The sequence below is a fragment of the Kryptolebias marmoratus genome, linkage group LG1 (genome assembly GCF_001649575.2).
Source record: "Kryptolebias marmoratus isolate JLee-2015 linkage group LG1, ASM164957v2, whole genome shotgun sequence".
NCBI lineage: Eukaryota > Metazoa > Chordata > Actinopteri > Cyprinodontiformes > Rivulidae > Kryptolebias > Kryptolebias marmoratus.
In genome coordinates, this window is record NC_051430.1 from 6,775,785 (window position 1) to 6,793,808 (window position 18,024).

At 39.5% G+C, this 18,024-nt stretch overlaps 1 protein-coding gene across 1 annotated transcript in view; it reads left to right on the plus strand.

Annotated features, from left to right (window-relative positions):
* Nucleotides 1-17,538, plus strand: part of adam28 (ADAM metallopeptidase domain 28) — a 32,553-nt gene extending 15,015 nt beyond the window's left edge. The window contains exons 12-22 of the mRNA XM_017433984.3: nucleotides 469-646; nucleotides 7,040-7,129; nucleotides 7,645-7,840; nucleotides 7,947-8,052; nucleotides 8,140-8,296; nucleotides 8,391-8,471; nucleotides 12,549-12,642; nucleotides 12,734-12,839; nucleotides 12,911-12,998; nucleotides 13,077-13,166; nucleotides 14,358-17,538. Of these exons, the coding sequence (XP_017289473.1) occupies nucleotides 469-646; nucleotides 7,040-7,129; nucleotides 7,645-7,840; nucleotides 7,947-8,052; nucleotides 8,140-8,296; nucleotides 8,391-8,471; nucleotides 12,549-12,642; nucleotides 12,734-12,839; nucleotides 12,911-12,998; nucleotides 13,077-13,166; nucleotides 14,358-14,390 (1,219 nt within the window). The 3' untranslated portion in view covers nucleotides 14,391-17,538. The remainder of the gene's footprint in view (nucleotides 1-468; nucleotides 647-7,039; nucleotides 7,130-7,644; nucleotides 7,841-7,946; nucleotides 8,053-8,139; nucleotides 8,297-8,390; nucleotides 8,472-12,548; nucleotides 12,643-12,733; nucleotides 12,840-12,910; nucleotides 12,999-13,076; nucleotides 13,167-14,357) is intronic.
* Nucleotides 17,539-18,024: the final 486 nt, after the last annotated feature.

An 18,024-nucleotide genomic window follows, 5' to 3' on the forward strand; every position in this document is an offset into this window, starting at 1 on the left:
TTCTCATTAAGACTAAGGAAATTAAAAGAAAACCATGCTTTAATATTGTTAGGACAGTGTGTAAGTTGCTGGACTGTATTATTTTGTGCCAAGGGAAAATAGATCCGGCAATCACCAGCATAGCAGTGGAATGAAATGCCATGTTTTAAAAACAGAGCCGAGAGGAAGAAGGTAGAGAGCAAATAAAAGAGGGCCAAGGATTGAGCCCTGGGGAACCCCATATGGAAGAGGAGCTGTGGAAGACACAAAATTGTCAATTTTTACACAGAAACTCCTATTATTCAGGTAGGACCGAAACCAATTGAGGGCGACACCCTTGATGCCCACACAGTGCTCAAGACGAGAGAAATAAAAACCATAAAGTCATACTTTCAAAAATAAATATCGAAAAAAACACATTTGCCAGAGTGTAGTTTGATGACTGTGACTCTAGAGTTAACAGGAAAATTCTTTATTCTTCCTTCACAGCTGGAATATCCCACGCAGCTTCAGTAGCTGCAGCTCCAGCAGCTATGAACACTTCCAGACAGGACGCAACCCCAGCTGTTTGCTAGACAAACCAGACTACAATGATATTGAGGCTCCTTCAGTCTGTGGAAATGGTTTTGTGGAGAGAGGAGAGCAATGTGACTGTGGCTCTGTGAAGGTAACGGCAACAAACACGCACTAAAGGCTGACATGATTAACACTGCAAGGCTGCTTTGCTCTCTGAAGCAACTCTATTGTCGTTTCATTTGGTTACAAACAGCTGTTTTTATAAACTCCTGGTGTGAAGGTTTCTCACCAACTCAACATCCATAAAAGTTGAGGTGTTGACTGTATTTTAGAGCTGTCTCAGGAGTGCTAAAACATGCTGACGCCTGATGTAGGGTCCGTATGTCTCTCTGGGACACTGGTTTGCTCAAACATCTCCACTCAGTGCTGCCATATGTGCACAATATGGTGATCATTGTTGGGGAAAACCAAGAATCGAGATTTATTTATTTACTGAATATGATACGTCACCCATCACCATCAGTCCATGCCTCTCAGTTACCACACAACTCCAAACGCAGACATCTCTGCTTTGGTGTTAATGGTAGCCTAGACATGGGACGGTTAACCCGTAGTCTAACCGATACCAGTCCCTGAGACACAGTGTGGGATGACACAGGGTGCTGTAAAGAGTCCACTCTGTACTCAGATGGCAAGCATGGACGTCACTGGATTCTGTAATGCCTGTTGCACAACTCAGCAGTCCTCTTTTGGTCTGTCTTGGATGGCTGGAACCTTTGCAACATGTGTGGGTGTCCTCACTTGCCCGTTGGTTCCAACATTTGGTCACTCTCTCGCTAAAACTGCAATGTGCAATGGGATGAGTGTGTATCAGTACCCCTAGTATTCCCCCAAGAAATTGCAATTGCCTTCCCATACAAGACATCTGCAGGCAGTGGTGGAAAGTAACGAAGTACAAGTACTTCATTACTGTACTTAAGTACAATTTGTATCTGTACTTTACTTAAGTAGATTTAATAATGGATACTTTCTACTTTTACTCCACTACATTTTACAGTAAGTATCTGTACTTTCTACTTTGCTACATTTCTACAAAACCGTTGCGTTACTCGTTACATCCAAGTCGCATTTCGGTATTTTGATTTGTTCGTTAGTTTGAAAGTATCCAATGGCGAGAGAGGAATCAGTCCACTGAACCAATGCAAAGCGAGAAAGAACCATTAGGCCCTCCCTCAAGAAGAGCGAGGCAGTGCAGCACCTGCAGAATCCCTAACACCCGGAATGGAGTCCGGTGACAGACAACCAGAAGACCTGCACACCCATGGGCTTATTTAAAAGATTTATTTGAAATAACCGGGTCAAGTTTACCTTAAAGTGGCCAACTCTCTGCTATTCCTGTATCAATTTGATACGGTAGAGGCTTCTGCACTTCCCATATCTGTGCCTTCTGTCACTTTTTTCAGCAGTTAAAACTGTTTAATCCATTGTTAACACGTCGTAAGCTGCTTTTCCGAGTCGCCTTTGAGTGCAGCATGAGCGCTAACATGCTAGCTGGGTTTAAACATGTGGGGCAGTGAAGGACACTTGCTGCTGTGCAGAGCTGCTCAGGTGTATGTTAGAATCATGGCAGCAAACCAGCAAAATGCTAACTTTGCAGACTTTTTTCCCCAAACTAACCGACTGAGTTGAGTAAAACTGTTGGATACAGCTAATGTTAGCTAAAAAAGGACTATACCAGTGCAGCACCTTGAGCTTGTTAAGAAGTAGCCTGTAGGCTACTGGTGTTGTTGTTTATGTTCAAAAGTGGGTAGTACTTGTTACATTTACTTGAGTAACCACCCCTGTTTAACTCGTCTGGAGCCGGGGTTGTTTCCATTAGACCCACATGCCTGCATTATGTTTTTTTATTTGTCTGTAATCTAATCAGAAATGTCATGTTTTCATTAGCTGTAAGCAACAAATCATCAGCATTGTTCATTAAAATGGTACATTACTGATGTATTAAAATTAAATACGATAGGTACACTTAATGACATTGTATTAGCCTTTAGGTAATACAGTCGACAAGTTCTTTTACTTTTAATACTTAAGTAGTTTTAAAAGCCAGTACTTTCTTACTTTTACTTAAGTACAAATGTTAATGTGGTAGTTTTACTTTTACTTGAGTACATTTTTGTCTATGTATTTGTACTTTTACTTAAGTACATTGTTTGAGTACTTTCTCCACCACTGTCTGCAGGATACAACCACCCAGCCTCAGACAAACCCATAATGTGGACTCCAATTAAATGCTGTTTAATTCAACTGAGACATCTATTATTTACCTGTCTATTCGGGTCTCCTGTGAGGGCACTCAGTTTCCCAGAAGTATTGTACATTCCTACTTCTGTCTTGTTAGCATTCATTGTAGTCCAACGTCTTGCCACTTCCAGGTGAGTATAAAAAATTGTGCGTTGGACACTGTTCTACAGCAGACAGAGGTCATCTACAAAGTCAGTGTCAGTGATGAAGTTCTCTAAATGTTATTGTCTCTTGGTGGTTGTTTTGTTGAGTGTGAAGCTAAGATGTTCATGATCTTGCAGGGTACACCTCATCACATAGTCCACACTTAACAACAACAAAATGTCCAGAGATATGGAAAAACAAGACATGTTTGTAGATTATACAAGATTGTATAAATTACTCAACAGGTTAATGGTGACAGATGAGGAGCATCCACTAAGGCCTTGTCTTTCTAAGCAACAATGGGTTGTGGTTTGCACTACAAAGATTTTAGGTTTTTAAACACCTAAAGTGTCTGGGATTGTGAACGCATTCATGGAGTCTAGAGAAGTCTCAGCTAGTGTAAGACAAAGCCTAAAACCAATGTTGGTCGTATGTGACCACTGAGACATCAGACAGCGGTGGACATCATCAATGAACAATAAAGCAACATGTACCTTCAAAAAAGAATTTTTGTTCGGTGCAATCTATCCCTGAATCTTGAAATGTAACCCAAATCTGTTTTATGAGACTGCCAATAATCAGCTCTGTGCAGAAAAGCCATCAAGTTCTCTGAACACAAGCTCATCCTGCATGGACAGTTTGAATTTTGAAGACTTTTGTCTCTCTTTCAGAAGATTAAATCCAGACCTCATTTCAGATGATGAATACTAAAGCGATTTGCATGTCTTTAGCGGGCATAATTTTAGATTTTGTGCATCTGTCTAAATAAGATATTACGCATTTATTTTGTGGAAAGCCCTCCCATATTTATGTAAATAACTGCCAGGGCAAAAAACAGTGTCTGATTCTCAAAGCTTAGTGCAGTTTGCAGTCTGCTGCTTTCATAGATGGGAGGAAAATTAAAGAGAAATATTTTGACTCTCTGTTCCATTGATGAGTGTCACACATTGTTGCTTCTACATATAAATCAAAGTTTTGCGTAAAATCTGGTTGTGCTATATGAAGTATACTAATTTCTCTCAGCTTCTCGTTTCTTCAAGGGTTGCCACAGCAAGCAAACTCGCACAAACAATTTGGCAATTGTTTTTTGGGGTTTTTTTGTGGCAGTTTTTGTTTACGCCACATGCCCTTTCTGCCACAACCTGGGCTTGAATCTGCAACCTCACAGTTACAAGACTGCAGCACTGACCACCAAGCTATCACAGCCCCACAGAATAAAAAAAATTTAAAAAACAAATGCAATTTGATCCCACCAGCTGAACTTTACATGTGTGTTTGAGTTGGCATATAATTAGAGTAGCTTGCTTTGAGGCAAAAACAAGAGGAGACTTCAGAAGTAGATTTTGCAGCTAAACTGGTGCAGATAGCACTCAGTAGTGAATCTGGGCTTGACCGGCCTGTCTGAAATGCCACTCTAACACTTTCTGGGGTAGTAAGACAGACTCTTAAACTGTGTTAGTGCACGTTAAAGTCTGCCACAGTCTGCCTCGCGGTTATTGTTTTCCAGACTATAAACCGAAAGGCCTTGTTTGTCTTTGGTTTATCTTGACACTTCTGATTTGTGATGCAGAATAATGAGACCTCAGCTGCTACATGCTCTAACGTGTTTTATTAAGCCTCTGATAAACAGTCTTCCTGCCTTATCGCCCCGTGAAATCAAGCAAGGAAATAAATGAGTTTAATAACCAGATTATAATCATTTATAACCATTTATGGTGTGCTGCACCACAGACATGTTTCTTCATATATGGTTATTTTTATTGTTTCTTTTTTTACACTGATCTAAAAATACGCATGTGTTATTTTTCCGAGTAAGTTCACTCCTGCATCATAGTAAAAATACACACTATGCAGACTTCTTTTTGTTTTAAATCATATTAAAATTTCACACAGGTTTGTTCACTTCACATTAAAGGAATAGTGTGGGTATTTTGAAGTGAGTTTCTGTGTTCAGGTTAGAATTAATTACCATCTTACCTGTCATAGATAGCTTCTCGAACAGCCTAAGTTTGGAGAAACAGTGAATTTATAGACAGAATTTATCATCTCTGTTTGTAAATTTTTACACTACAGTCAACTTTGCTTTCCATGATTAATTCAGCAGAAATATAAAGGTTTTGCCACATGTGACCCATGAATATCCCAGAAAATATTTTCTTTTTGAGGTTTGTAAATGAAACTCCATCTGAAACTAATGTCAGTGTAAAAGTTTATAAAATAGTGTTTTAAAAACATTTTAAAGATTAGAGTTGTTCTAAAATGGCAGCGATCCACTTTAGTCTTAGCAAGGTTCAGACTAGGCGTCAGCTCATCAGTCCCATCAGTTAAATTTCCTCCAAACTGATGCCTACAACAGCTGAGATATGAACCGTTTATAAGTTTTACACAGAAACCCATCTCATAATGGTTGAACTGCTCTTTTAACACTTGCCGCAGGAACACACACAACTGTTGAGCAGCTTGTAATTTTCTGTGGCGCAAACATTCCAGTCTGAGTCGTGATCTGACCTGTTCACACCGCCTGCATTCTGTGGGCCTGCATCAGTTATAAAGTGGTATGTTGGGTTGCCTCCCTTTCTGTTAAAGATTGACTTGGTTTAAAAAAAATTGAAAATATCCAGAGCAAAAGAGCTTTTTTTTGTCTTTTGCAAATACTATATAAAATAGTCTTTAAAATATAATGCTCTACATCTAACATAGGAGTATATGAACCACTAAAAAACAACTACAAACTTTCAGAGTCTTCTCTTTTAGTATCAGCTAATTCTCTAAAGCGTTTTTTTTATGTCCGTCCATCCATTTTCTTTACCTGCTTTTCTTATTCCAAGCTGTGGGGGAGCTGGTCTTTATCTCCAGCAGTCATTGTGAGAGAGTTTGGGGGGGGGGGGTGTCACACACACTGTACAAGTCTCATGTTCATCACAGGAGCACACAGAGACAAACAACCATTCACTCTCTCATTGACACTTAGGGCCAATTTTAGAGTACCACATTATCATGTTTTACTGCAACACTGTCTGATGGATATCACTTACAGAAAAATAAGGGGAAATTCAAAAGCTAAACATTAACAGACAGTAATTACACACAAGAATGAGGTATGTTATAATGGAGAACAAACAAAAGGTCTCACCCATCACATTATAATCAATGTTGATTTAATTCAGTTCAGTTTATTTACACAGCGCCAGTTCCCAACAAGTCATCTCAGGGCACTGTGCAAAGGAAAAACAAGTCAGATCCAATTACAGTCAATTCTTCCCTATTATAATACAATACATCCACGTACAGTACATTATGGAATGCTAATTAGTAAAAGTTATCTATCTATGAAAGCCAGCAGATTATGTTACTTTGTCAGAGCACTTCACTCTCAGACTGCAGGCTTACTTGTGGTTCCTAGAGTTTCTAAAAGTAGAACAGGAGGCAGCTTTCAGGCTCCTCTTTTGTGGAATAACTTCCAGTTTCTGTTTGTGAGGCTGACACCCTGTCTACTGTTAAGACCGGGCTTCAGACTTTCCTTCTTGATAAATCCTATAGTTCGAATTGGCTTGGGTTTCCTGAGTTGTCTTAGTTCTGCTGCTATAAGCTTAGACTGCTGGAGGACAAACTGAACACATTGCCTCTCTCTGCTGCTGTCTTTACGATCTACTCTTCATGTTTGTATTTGTAATTATTGCTGTCATTAACATGTCATTTTCTTTCAGTAGAAACTACACCTGGATCATTCATTCTGTGTTTGTCTGTATCTCTTTGCTGTTCTCTCAAACCCCGGCCGATCAAAGCAGATGGCCACTCATCCTGAGCCTGGTTCTGCTGGAAGATTCTTCCTGTTAAAAGAGAGGGTTTTTTTTCATTCCACTGTAGCCAGTGTGCTGCTCAGGATGGGAGACTGCAATGAAGAGAAGATTCAACGCAAACTTTTACTAATTGTTTTTTTATTATGTATGTGAATGTTTTTGTGCAGCGCCCTGAGACAACTTTTGTTGTGACTTGGCACTAAATAAATAAACTGAACTGAGTTGAATTTAATACTGAGCAGCCCATTGGAAACAGTGCAGAGAAGCACATCCCTTTAAACCAAACCCTGTCTTCACAGGAGTGTACTGATCCGTGCTGCAATGCCACCACGTGCACACTGACGGAGGGCTCACAGTGCTCAGAGGGCGAGTGCTGCAACAACTGCAAAGTAAGTCGAAACTAATTCATCAGCTGCACAGTGTTTCGGCCCCGAAACCCTCCCTCTCTGAGTACACCAGCTCAGGAGTTTACTCAGCTCCTGCCATCTGGTGGCCTTTTTGTAACTTTTACAGCTCTGCTGCTGAACATTCAGTAATGCATTTTGCCTGTTCAGCTGCATGTTGAGCTTCATTGTTAAGACACTAAACTGCAGTATTTTTGTTAATGATTCAAATGCGAAATAATTACCATTAACAGTAAGTTTATAAAATAAAATAAAAATTACACAGTTAGAGGGAAAATGTTTACCTGATTCAGCATAGGTATCATATTACATACTAGAGGTAAAGGCCTCTAGGAGCAGGGACAACTAAGTTGTTGGTTTTTTTTTTCACAATGTGTTGCATTTTTTTAAAACTTCTACAATTCAAATGAGAAAGTGGGATAAGTAACTTCAAAAGCTAAAATAAAAAAAACTTTTAATGGAGCGTTTTGGCTGTCATATTGTTATGTGTGTGTGACCAGATCCTGTCTCGGTCACACGAGTGCCGCAGCAAGCAGGACGAATGCGACCTGGCGGAGTACTGCGACGGGAAGAGTGCCACCTGTCCTGAGGACGTGTTTGCTGTGAATGGGCTCCTGTGTGATGGAGGTCGAGGCTACTGCTACAACGGCCTGTGCCCGCAGAGGTCGAACCAGTGCGTCAAGCTCTACGGGGCATGTAAGTGTTGTTCTCTAACCTACGACATCAACATGTTGATGTTCTGCAGCCTGAAGACAAAAAAAAAAATGTACATGACTGGCTGTGGCCTTCGCTTTGCTCATAGATGCCGTCGAGGCCAGCCCATTCTGCTACGACTACAACACAAAGGGGGTCTACTACGGCTTCTGCAAGCGTCTCTCCGACACCCAGTTCGTCCCCTGCCAACAACCGTTAGTCTCAGCGCTCTTACTTGGGTGAGCATTCTTTCAGCCGAGTACTGCAGCAGAAATAAAGCAAACTCTGCCTTTGTCCTTCAGGGATGTTTTGTGTGGGAAGCTCTTCTGCGAGGGCGGTGATAGCAACCCCATCTATGGTCGAATGGTTTCCGTCGGCAAGTGCAAGGCAGCTTTCTTTAGCGATTTTAACAAAGACTACGGTCAGGTGGATGAAGGGACATCATGTGGAAATGGAAAGGTACTTTTACTCCTTCTGTTACTTTTTGTTCCATTGCTGGAACCTTAAAAAGCCCCTTGTTGCTACATGAAAGTCTTCTATGTTTTGTTTAAAGGTGTGCAGCCAGAATCAGTGCATGGACATCAAGGCCGCTTACAGAAACACAAACTGCTCTGAAAAATGCCCTGGCTTTTCTGTGAGTACATGCTGATGGAAGTGGTTTAAAAAAATACTGCAAGTTTTGATTGTCTTTATTATGATTCCATCCATACATCCATTTTCTTTACTTGCTTCTCCTTTCTGGGTCTTGGCGAGCTTGTGTCTATCTCCAGCTGTCACTGTGAGAGACGGAGGGGACACCCTGGACAGGTCGCAAGTCCATCACAGGGACACATAGAGACATCATTATGATTTTGTGGCTGCAAATTCAGCAGAATTTGTTTTAGGAGCAAATGCTTAGACTATATTTCCAAAAGTATTCAATCACCCATCCAAATCACTGAATTCAGTTCACATCTGTAGCCACAGGTGTATAAAATCAAGCACCCAGGCATGCAGACTGCTTCTACAAACATTTGTGAAAGAATGGGTTGCTCTCAGAAACTCAGTGAATTCCAGTGTGGTGCCGTGATAGGATGCCACCTATGCAATAAGTCCAGTCATTACTAAATATTCCACTGTCAGCTGTTAGTGGTGGGAACAGTTTGGGTATGGCCTCTTCCTGTTCCAACATGACTGAGCATCAGGGCACAAAGCAAGGTCCATAAAGAGATGGATGAGCGAGTTTGGTGTGGAAGAACTTGACTGGCCTGCACAAAATCCTGACCTCAACTTGATAAAACACCTTTGGGATGAATTAGAGCAGAGACTGTGAGCCAGGTCTTCTGTCCATCAGTGAACTGAAGTGAAGTGAGATTTATTTATATAGCACTATAGCAACAAGGCGATCCAAAGTGCTTTACAACAGAAGCAACAACAGAATCAAATACAGCAGGTACATAATCAAACACAGAAAAACACATCAATCATGTATAATCTAAATGAAATATAGGATAACCTAAGTAAAATCATGAAACTAAACATATCTAAACATGAGCTAAGACAGTCAAAATAGTAGCTAAAATAATCTAAAAAAAATCATGATAAAGTTAACCCTCTCAGGCTCAAATTAAGTTTTAGTAACAGGAGAAATCAGATATTTGGGGAAATTATCATCTGAGTAAAATAAGGCTCATAAAATATGAATGTGGAGTAATTAGGTATATGCAATTCACTGTTGCAAATCTGCAACATCTGCCTTGAGAGGGTTAAAGCTGAACTAAACAACAATTAGGAATCTAACAATCTGACAATATCTAAAATATGAGCTAAGACAAACTAAACTAAATTAAATGTACAGGAACTAAACTAAATGTACAGAAAGCCTAAATAAGCTAAAACATGACAATGCTAAAACTAATGGTACAAAAGACTTTGTAATAGTACCAAAGACCCGCTAAGCAGCCAACATAAGAATTACTAATTAAATAGTGAAGGTGGGGGGTGAGAGAGATGACTCAGAAACAGCGGAAAGTGTGAGTGTGTGTGTTTGTTAGAGACGGTAAGAAGACGGTGTAATGTGTGTTGTATGTGTATGTGTGTATGTGTGTGTGTGCAGATAAGTCCATGAATCACGTCACAGAGGCCATTGTCTTTGATAATTTTGGAATGTTATCAGCCAGCCCAGAGCAGATCCACAGATGTCCTTGGGCAGGAGTGAGCAGAGCATCTTGTTTACATAAAACCCAGGGAGAAATAGAAGATAGCTGGCCAAGGTCAGCCTAAGGGACCCAAATTCACAAACAATAATTGTTTTGGGTCAGGCAGACATTGTGTTTTCTATCTGCCTTGAAAGTCTTGCTGATACTTCTCAATGGCGAATCCAAACAGCCAAATTTCAGGTCCATTCTGCCTGATTCGAACGAGCAACTTCCTCCAAAATGTAACCCATATTATGAGTTCCAGAACCATCCAACTTGCAATTCAGCTCCATAACAGTCTGAGTGTAGTTAAGCGAACCCATCAAAAAAATTTGATGTTAAGTCAGGTAACTGGCTAATCCAAACAGCAGAAATCCTGTTATCAAAAACCCAAATATGTAAAGATCTTCCGCGTCTTCCACAGACAAACTCAGTGTCTGAGCTCACAGATGAGCTTCTGGAGGAATGATCAAATATACCCATAAACGCTCCTAAACCTTGTGGAAAACCTTCCCAGAAGAGCCGAAGCTGTTCTAACTGCAAAGAGTGGGCCAACATCATATTAAACCCTTTGGATTAAGAATGGGATGTCACTCAAGTTCATATGTGTGTGAAGGGAATACTTTTGGCAATATAGCATACACTCTACTTAACCCCACTACTTGTTCCAATCCAGTCCATCCATCCACTTTCTTTGCTCTTTTTTCCTTTCAGCGCTGCAGAGCAGCTGCGGCCTACCCCCAGTGCTCTCAATATAATCCAGTTCAATGCAAATCAAATTCCGTCCATTAAAGTAGAATATCACTGGGCTGCAACTAGCTAGCCAACGGCATTCATAAGAGAGTTTCCTTAATGTCTTGCTAGGCTTCTCAGTTTCCTTACATGGGTCACAAAAGGTGCTCAGTTATGACTCTTCAATTTTGAAAATGCCTAAAATAATTGTAGGTTGTGACAAAATGAAGGTTTGATGCAATCTGCTAGCATCCATACAAATAAATAACTTTATTTATTTATTAAAGTACTGTACATGGATGTATTGTATTATCATAGGATTGAACGGACTGTCATTGGATTTGAATATAGATCTGATTTGGACTTGTTTTTCCTTTGCACAGTGCCCTGAGATGACTTCTGTTGGAAAGTGGCGCTGTGTAAATAAACTGAACTGAACTGAAATTAACATAGATCATAATGTGATGGGTGAGACCTTTAGTTTGTTCCCTGTTGTAACGTGCCTCAGTCTTGGGTTTAATTACTTTATTTTACTGTTTAGATTATTAAATTTCCTTTATTTCTCCATCACTAATTTCTGTCAGAATGTTTTACAGTCATGTGTTAATATGTCAGGCAGGGGTGTTCGTCTGACATGGTATTAATTTAGTTTTAAACTCTGGATTGTACCAAGAATGCCGTTCTAGTCTCCAGCAGCCGCAGCCCAGTGAGAGTTTTGCATTTCACTGGGCTGTTGGCGACTAGTTGGAAACAAAAGAAAATTCTGAGAAAATATCTACAGTCATTTTAAATTCTCTCATCCCGACCTATTTCTGTGTGCGTGACTTGCAAAACTGCATTCTTAGTACATCCTGTTTTAGGACATGATACACATAAAAAAAACCATTATATTCTTTATTACTGTTTGGCTGCTATTCTTTTGTTTCTGTCCAGATTCTCACTGTTCTCCTCCTCCCACAGCTTTGAAAAAAAAAAAAAAAACACATGAAAATCTGCAGATTGATTGGGAATAGAGTGCTATGACTTCCAGTGGCAGTGCATCGTATAATGTAGGCTAAATTATTAAAATGAAAGCACCAGATTTATATGTACACAACAATGGGATTTTAGCAAAGCGAGTGAGAGAACCTGGCCCTCTTTGGAGCTCTACAGCTCAGACAGTTCGCAGCAGAAACATCAATCAGAAGTTACAGGAAGTTGGATTTCAACTTTAACGGTCATGTTACACACACACAAACTGCTGAGCAGTCTAAGCTGAGCAACTTTATTTTAAAAAGCCCTATAGTGATTTGGGACTTTTATTTTGTAGTAATCGAATGCTGACATTTTGATATCTAAACTGTTAAAGAAGTGTAAAGAAACCCAAAATTTAAAAAAAGAAAACTCTAAAGCTGCTACTGGTGGCTCATTGGCATTACCATGATAACCCCACACTTGTCTCTTACTCCCTGACAGGAGCCTTAATAAAACAGGGAGACAGAAATGCAATCGAGAAAGTAAGCCTCACACAGTCACGTTGTATAAGTTGTACTAAAAAAGTTTCCTGGACTATAAGTGGCAGAAGCATCTGGTTGTCATTTTTAACGTGTCTACAGTGTGTTTTGGGGGGGGGGGGCAATACGACAAGTTAAAAGACCCTTCACTTCCGAAAAATGCCAATGTGTTGATGCATAAACTTGATTAGAAGTGTAAGGACCGTGGGAGTAAGAAGAGTTTTTGGGGGATGTTTAGGCAGCTCAAAAGTTAGAGTCTGTGTGCTTTCTTAACTCTTGGTAGCAAAGCATCTCCTGTGTGTATTTCAGGTGTGCAATCACAGAAGTGAGTGTCAGTGTGAGCCTGGTTGGATGCCTCCGAACTGCGATTCAAAGACTGAATCTGTCAAGTCCCTTTCTACAGGTAAGTTCCGTCAGAAGGTGTTTGCTAACACAGTCCTCGCATCATGCCGCATCCCAGCCAAACATACTGTGTCTGCAATCCGTTCCTGCAGGAGCAAGTATCGGCATCTCACTGGCTGTCATACTAGTGGTCCTGGGTGTCATTTTCGGTGTAATGGGATACATGTGGAAAAAACGACAAAGTCCCACTCTGCCAATGTAAGTAACGTTTACCCCGGAAAGAGGCTTTGGTGCGCCTCTGTTGTGTTTGACCACCTTTTACCCATCAGAGCACAGAGACAGAGGAAACAGGGAAGTAACTTCACTCCTCGTGTAAACAAAGACACAGAGATCAGTCAGCCCGTGCCAGACAGACAGGTAAAGTGCTGCCATAACTCATCACACCGGACTATTCCCGTTCCTCAACACATACCCTAACCCTGGCTGAAATTTCAGATGCTCAAGCCCAAAGGAGCTCCACCTCCACCTCCTCCAGCGGGGAACAGACCCAAACCGCCGAGCCAGAACTACATGGCTGCACGTCAGGTAACAAACATCTCTGCCTCCTGCATGTTACACTCTGAGCATTGTATAGTTCATCAGACTAACAACAAAAATCAGCTTTTTAAGATGCTGTTCGCTTTTGTGACAGTGCTGAAACAGGCACATCTCAATGCTTTGTACTGCTGGGGTAAAAGAAAGAATTTGAATATAAAAACCGACCACTTGAGGGCAACACAACCAGCTGGAAACGCCAAAGCTGATTTCAATATAAATAGTCCACACTTATATAATACATTTCGCCCTCATCCAGGTTCTGCAAAGAGCTTTACAGAGCTTCTTATTCAGTCGTTCACACTTCAACTCCTATATTTGATTTCTGTACTGCACTGCACTGCTTTTTAATATTACAACATACCTTTTTTATGCGTTGTCTCTAATGTTATTCTCTTTGGAAACAGTCGGTGACACTCTATAAATAAAGAGTTTCATGTCCACACAAGCAGCAGAAAACATACAGTGTTAGCATGTATTAGACATCATGTTTTTGGCAGCTGGATAAATATACTTTAAAGGGATAGTCTGGTCATATTTGAAGCGATGTTCAGGTTAATAGTTATCGATAGTGAGACCTTTTCAGCTGTGACATCGGTCATAGAGCACAGAGTTTGGAGAAAATGGCAGAAATCTTCCCACAGGCTAAGCTAATAGCTTGCTAAACGAGGGCCAGTTTTGTATCATTTGACAAGCTTCTAAAACAACTTTCTCAAAAATTACATACTGATTAGAACGAACGCTAGAGATTTATTATCTAATGTTGCGTACTTTCACACCAGTATCTCGATTTTTTGAAAAAGAGTTGCTTGAAAAACGACCTGTTTTCGGCTAACCATTAGCCTAGCCCGGACAAAGACTTCTGCTCTGTTGATATGTCAAACATTTATCTAAGTTCTCAATAAATGATCAGTTTGTTGCTTATCCATTTTTAAAACATAGTTCAGAAAAAAAATCTGAATCGTAAAAATAAAACATTATTAAAGGTCACTTTGCTCAGCTGAACTGATTATTTTCTGCTGCAGTTTTCTTTCTCTAGTACACCACTCCATTTTCTGACTCATTTCCAGGAATAGTAGGGGTTTGTGGTTAATGTAGCTCTTTTGTTTGTTGTTGTTTTTGGGTTTTTTTGGTTGTTTTTTTTAGTATTTTTATTTATTTATTTATTTTTGTTCTCTATAGGCTCTGAGACCAGTTCCTCCTCCAAAGGTCTGATGTGCAACACCATGTCAACAGTGTGAAAACCAAGAGATATTTTGTCTTTAGTCCCTAAAAAGATAATGCCAAATCACAGATCCACCCTGTTACTGGTGTGCTATGGACTAAGGCAGGTCTATTCAACAAGTGGTCTGTGGGCCGGATACGGCCCTTTTTAAAATTTCTTTGGTCCCCTAATGTTAAAAACATGTAATGAATCTCAGAGTTACTTCTATACCTCGAGTGCCATATCAGGCTAGTGGAAGTATGCCTCCTTGAAATAAACAATTCTTGGGTAAACAACGTAGAGGGATTTGGGTGGGTAAACGTGTACCTGTAAGCAGGTGTCTGATCGACCCACCCATCATGACCTACAGAAGACTGCGGTACGAACAGAAGACGGGAGCAAAAGTTGCATTATCTGAACAAACTACAAGTGTCGAGAAGTCTCTTTCAAAGATGGAAAATGAAACTATTTCAAAGCAAATGGACTGAAAATAAATATCTTTTGTTCACAGCAACCAGTATTTAACGATGTTATTAAACACTTCTCTGAGAGAAATGACAAAATTGTAGCCGTTTTGGTCAAACCTTAAGATTAACTATATGTGTGATCCAATGTGATATCTCAAGTCACACTCAAAGCATGTGTCGTGAATGACTCTCAGCTACTACCATAGCAAATCTTAGCTCCATATCTGTACAACTGACTAAGCTATAGCCATTTTGGTGTTGGCTAATGTTGACGTGGTGGCCATGTTACTCAATGTAGATGTAAAATGATCATTTCCTGTAAGGTTCATTAAAAACCATCCAGTGGTTCACGAGATGTTTTGCTAACAAACTTTGCAGTCATGAATGTCATAAAAATTTGGGGCTTTTCTGGATTTATTTGAACCAGGATGGAATGATTATACAATATACCAATCAAACAGATTTAGTTGAATTACTGTAATCGCTGGATGTCCGTCTACAACCCATTAACATCTGGAGTCAACACAATTCAAAATGCCCGCCACAGCTAATCAACCTTAGCCAACGCAAAACTGAATATAATGCAGTCAGTTTTTATAAACATGGAGCTAAACTTTGGTGTGAAAGTCATCCTCAACGCACTCTCTGAACACATTTCACAATATGAGACAGTGCATAATGACACAAAGTTTGACCAAAATGGCTCCACCTCTGTCCCTCTCAGCATACGGTGATTTTAGTTCAAAACTCTGCCATGAAAGGTAATGGGCAACATGCATTCTTCAAGGAACGCTAAGAAACAAGAATTGGGTACACAAGTTTGAATTTATTGTGGAGTTTCTCCAAACCACATAGGGTCAAAATTACACAATCATCCTGGAATATATACAACCACTCTTGTTAATATTTGGGTGAATGTCTGTTAGTAAGTTGTACCCCCAACCTCACACTTTTTGTATCCATCAAAAAACTTCTGGTTCAACTCTGTCCGGATATTTAACCACTCTTTTTGCAGAATTGGTAAGATTCCTTTATATTGGCTGCTTTTTTGGTACAAACCATGGGGTTTATGTTGGGGCAATCAGAAACTAGGTTTGATGTGTTCGGACCATAGAGTTATATAAAACAACTAGAGTGCGCGCTGCCTGTCCAGCTCATTGTTTACATTTGTGATGTGGTGGAGAAGCTAAGATGGCGTCCAAAATGGGCAAATGCTCACAGCAGACAGAACAACAGTTTAACAAAATAGACTCTTTACTCATAACCTGAAACATCCAATACAAAAACACCCCCTAGTGTAAAACAGCTGATTAGAAACTACTGGTAAAAGCTTACTGTAGTGTTGTTTTAAGTACTATAGCCTCAAATAATAGCAAGCCCAGCTGGATCAAATTATTATTAACCTCTTTACAATAACTTCATATAATGCATAATTAATGTTATTGTTATACAACAATTATGTAAAACGGCTAGATATCATATAAGGAAAGTATATTAGGTATAACTAATGATGATCTAAACCAGACCTGTTCAATGATTTCAAGACTTTTCAACTAGTTGAATAATTGTGACTTCAGCTAAATTTTTTAGCATGTAAAGTGTGTTTATGCAGGCTCTACTAGTCGCAGCTAATGGCAGTGATTGGTGACTTAGCTTAAAAAGTATACAATCATCTTCTCAATAGGTCCGGTTTGTGTAAAACCTAAAGAAAAGTCAAATATATAATACATTTTACACTGTGTAATTATTAAATAATTTGTACAACTGGAGTCTGTACAGCATTTTATGCCACTGTAGCTACTATCTACTTGCCAATTCAGTAATTAACAGTAATTATCTGCATTATAGGCTACTTTTAAACTCTTTTATTATTAGCTCATATTGTGTGATGTCTGATCATAGTGACAGGCAGAGCTTAAGGTCAGATCAGTTTCATATTGAGGTAAATCAGATTAAATCTGTTTACTTCTGAAATGATGATGCTACATCTGTGGCAAGCATAACTTTCTGGCATTTTTACATTTTTATTATATACATTATGTTTATACATTCTATTATTGTGTTTTTTTGTTTTTTTTACATTATTGTACTTAGTCAGCCCTTACTCAGGGCTATCTAACCTGCACCAAGTGCAGATGTTTGCCCCTTTTGGTAATGGCCGCCGTTGCTGCAGGGCGTCACATGGACACCGGACCAGAGCGCACTTTAGTTGTTTTATGAAACTCTGTGGTTTGGAATCTTTGTCCTGTTGGAACACCTCGTTCGTGTACAGGTTTCAACTACACACCCAATGCTTGTTTCAAAAACAAAAAATCATTTAAGTTTTATGTTGTATATTCATTCTACCATGAAAGAAGAACAGTTCAAATCAATCACTGAAAGCCCAACATGAATGATTCATGCCCCAAGATGAGCGTATGGAAACGTCTGACTGGAATCATGACTGTAGTTCACAAACAAAATGACTGTGTACATAACTATTTTTAATTGATTTTTTTTTTTTTTTGTAAGAGATCAAGAGTTTTATTGTGTCTGACGTCGGACTGTGTCTGAGGCCAACGTGCTGCATGTCTCATTATTGTCTTTGTATGTCTTTGTTAAGAATACTGTGAAATTGTGAGGCAATTTTTATATTTTTACCCTACTTTATTGACAAACTTGCAGATGCAATTAAAGATTTTTTCTCAGGTGACGTTTGGCTCCGAGAGTCATTAAAAGCTGGTTCCAAACATTTAAGTTCAGCTCTGATGTTAAGACGAACACAGAAAAGGCTGCTTTACCAGAAAGAGGTGAAGACTAGTTTTACATTAAAATACAAACAAACTGAATCCCTGTTTTCTTTATGATGGTGTTAAGTCGTCCCAGGCTATCCCTGTTTAGTGTTTAGTCCTGAGAGAGATTAGAGATACCAGAAGATTAAATTGAGGTTTAAATTAAACCTCTAAAGACACAGATTTAACTTTGGATTTACTTTGTTATATAAAGAACTGAGTTACTTAGAGTTTCCCATTAAAATTCACAACCAACTAGACAAGCATTTGCCGACAGACCTGACTGATGTGATGTTTGGTAAAACTAGAATCAGGATTGTTTCCTAAATGCAAAAAAATGTTGTTTTATATGTCAAATATTTGACCAACATTTAGGAGAGCTGCCAAGCCAAGTGGACGTCCCAGCA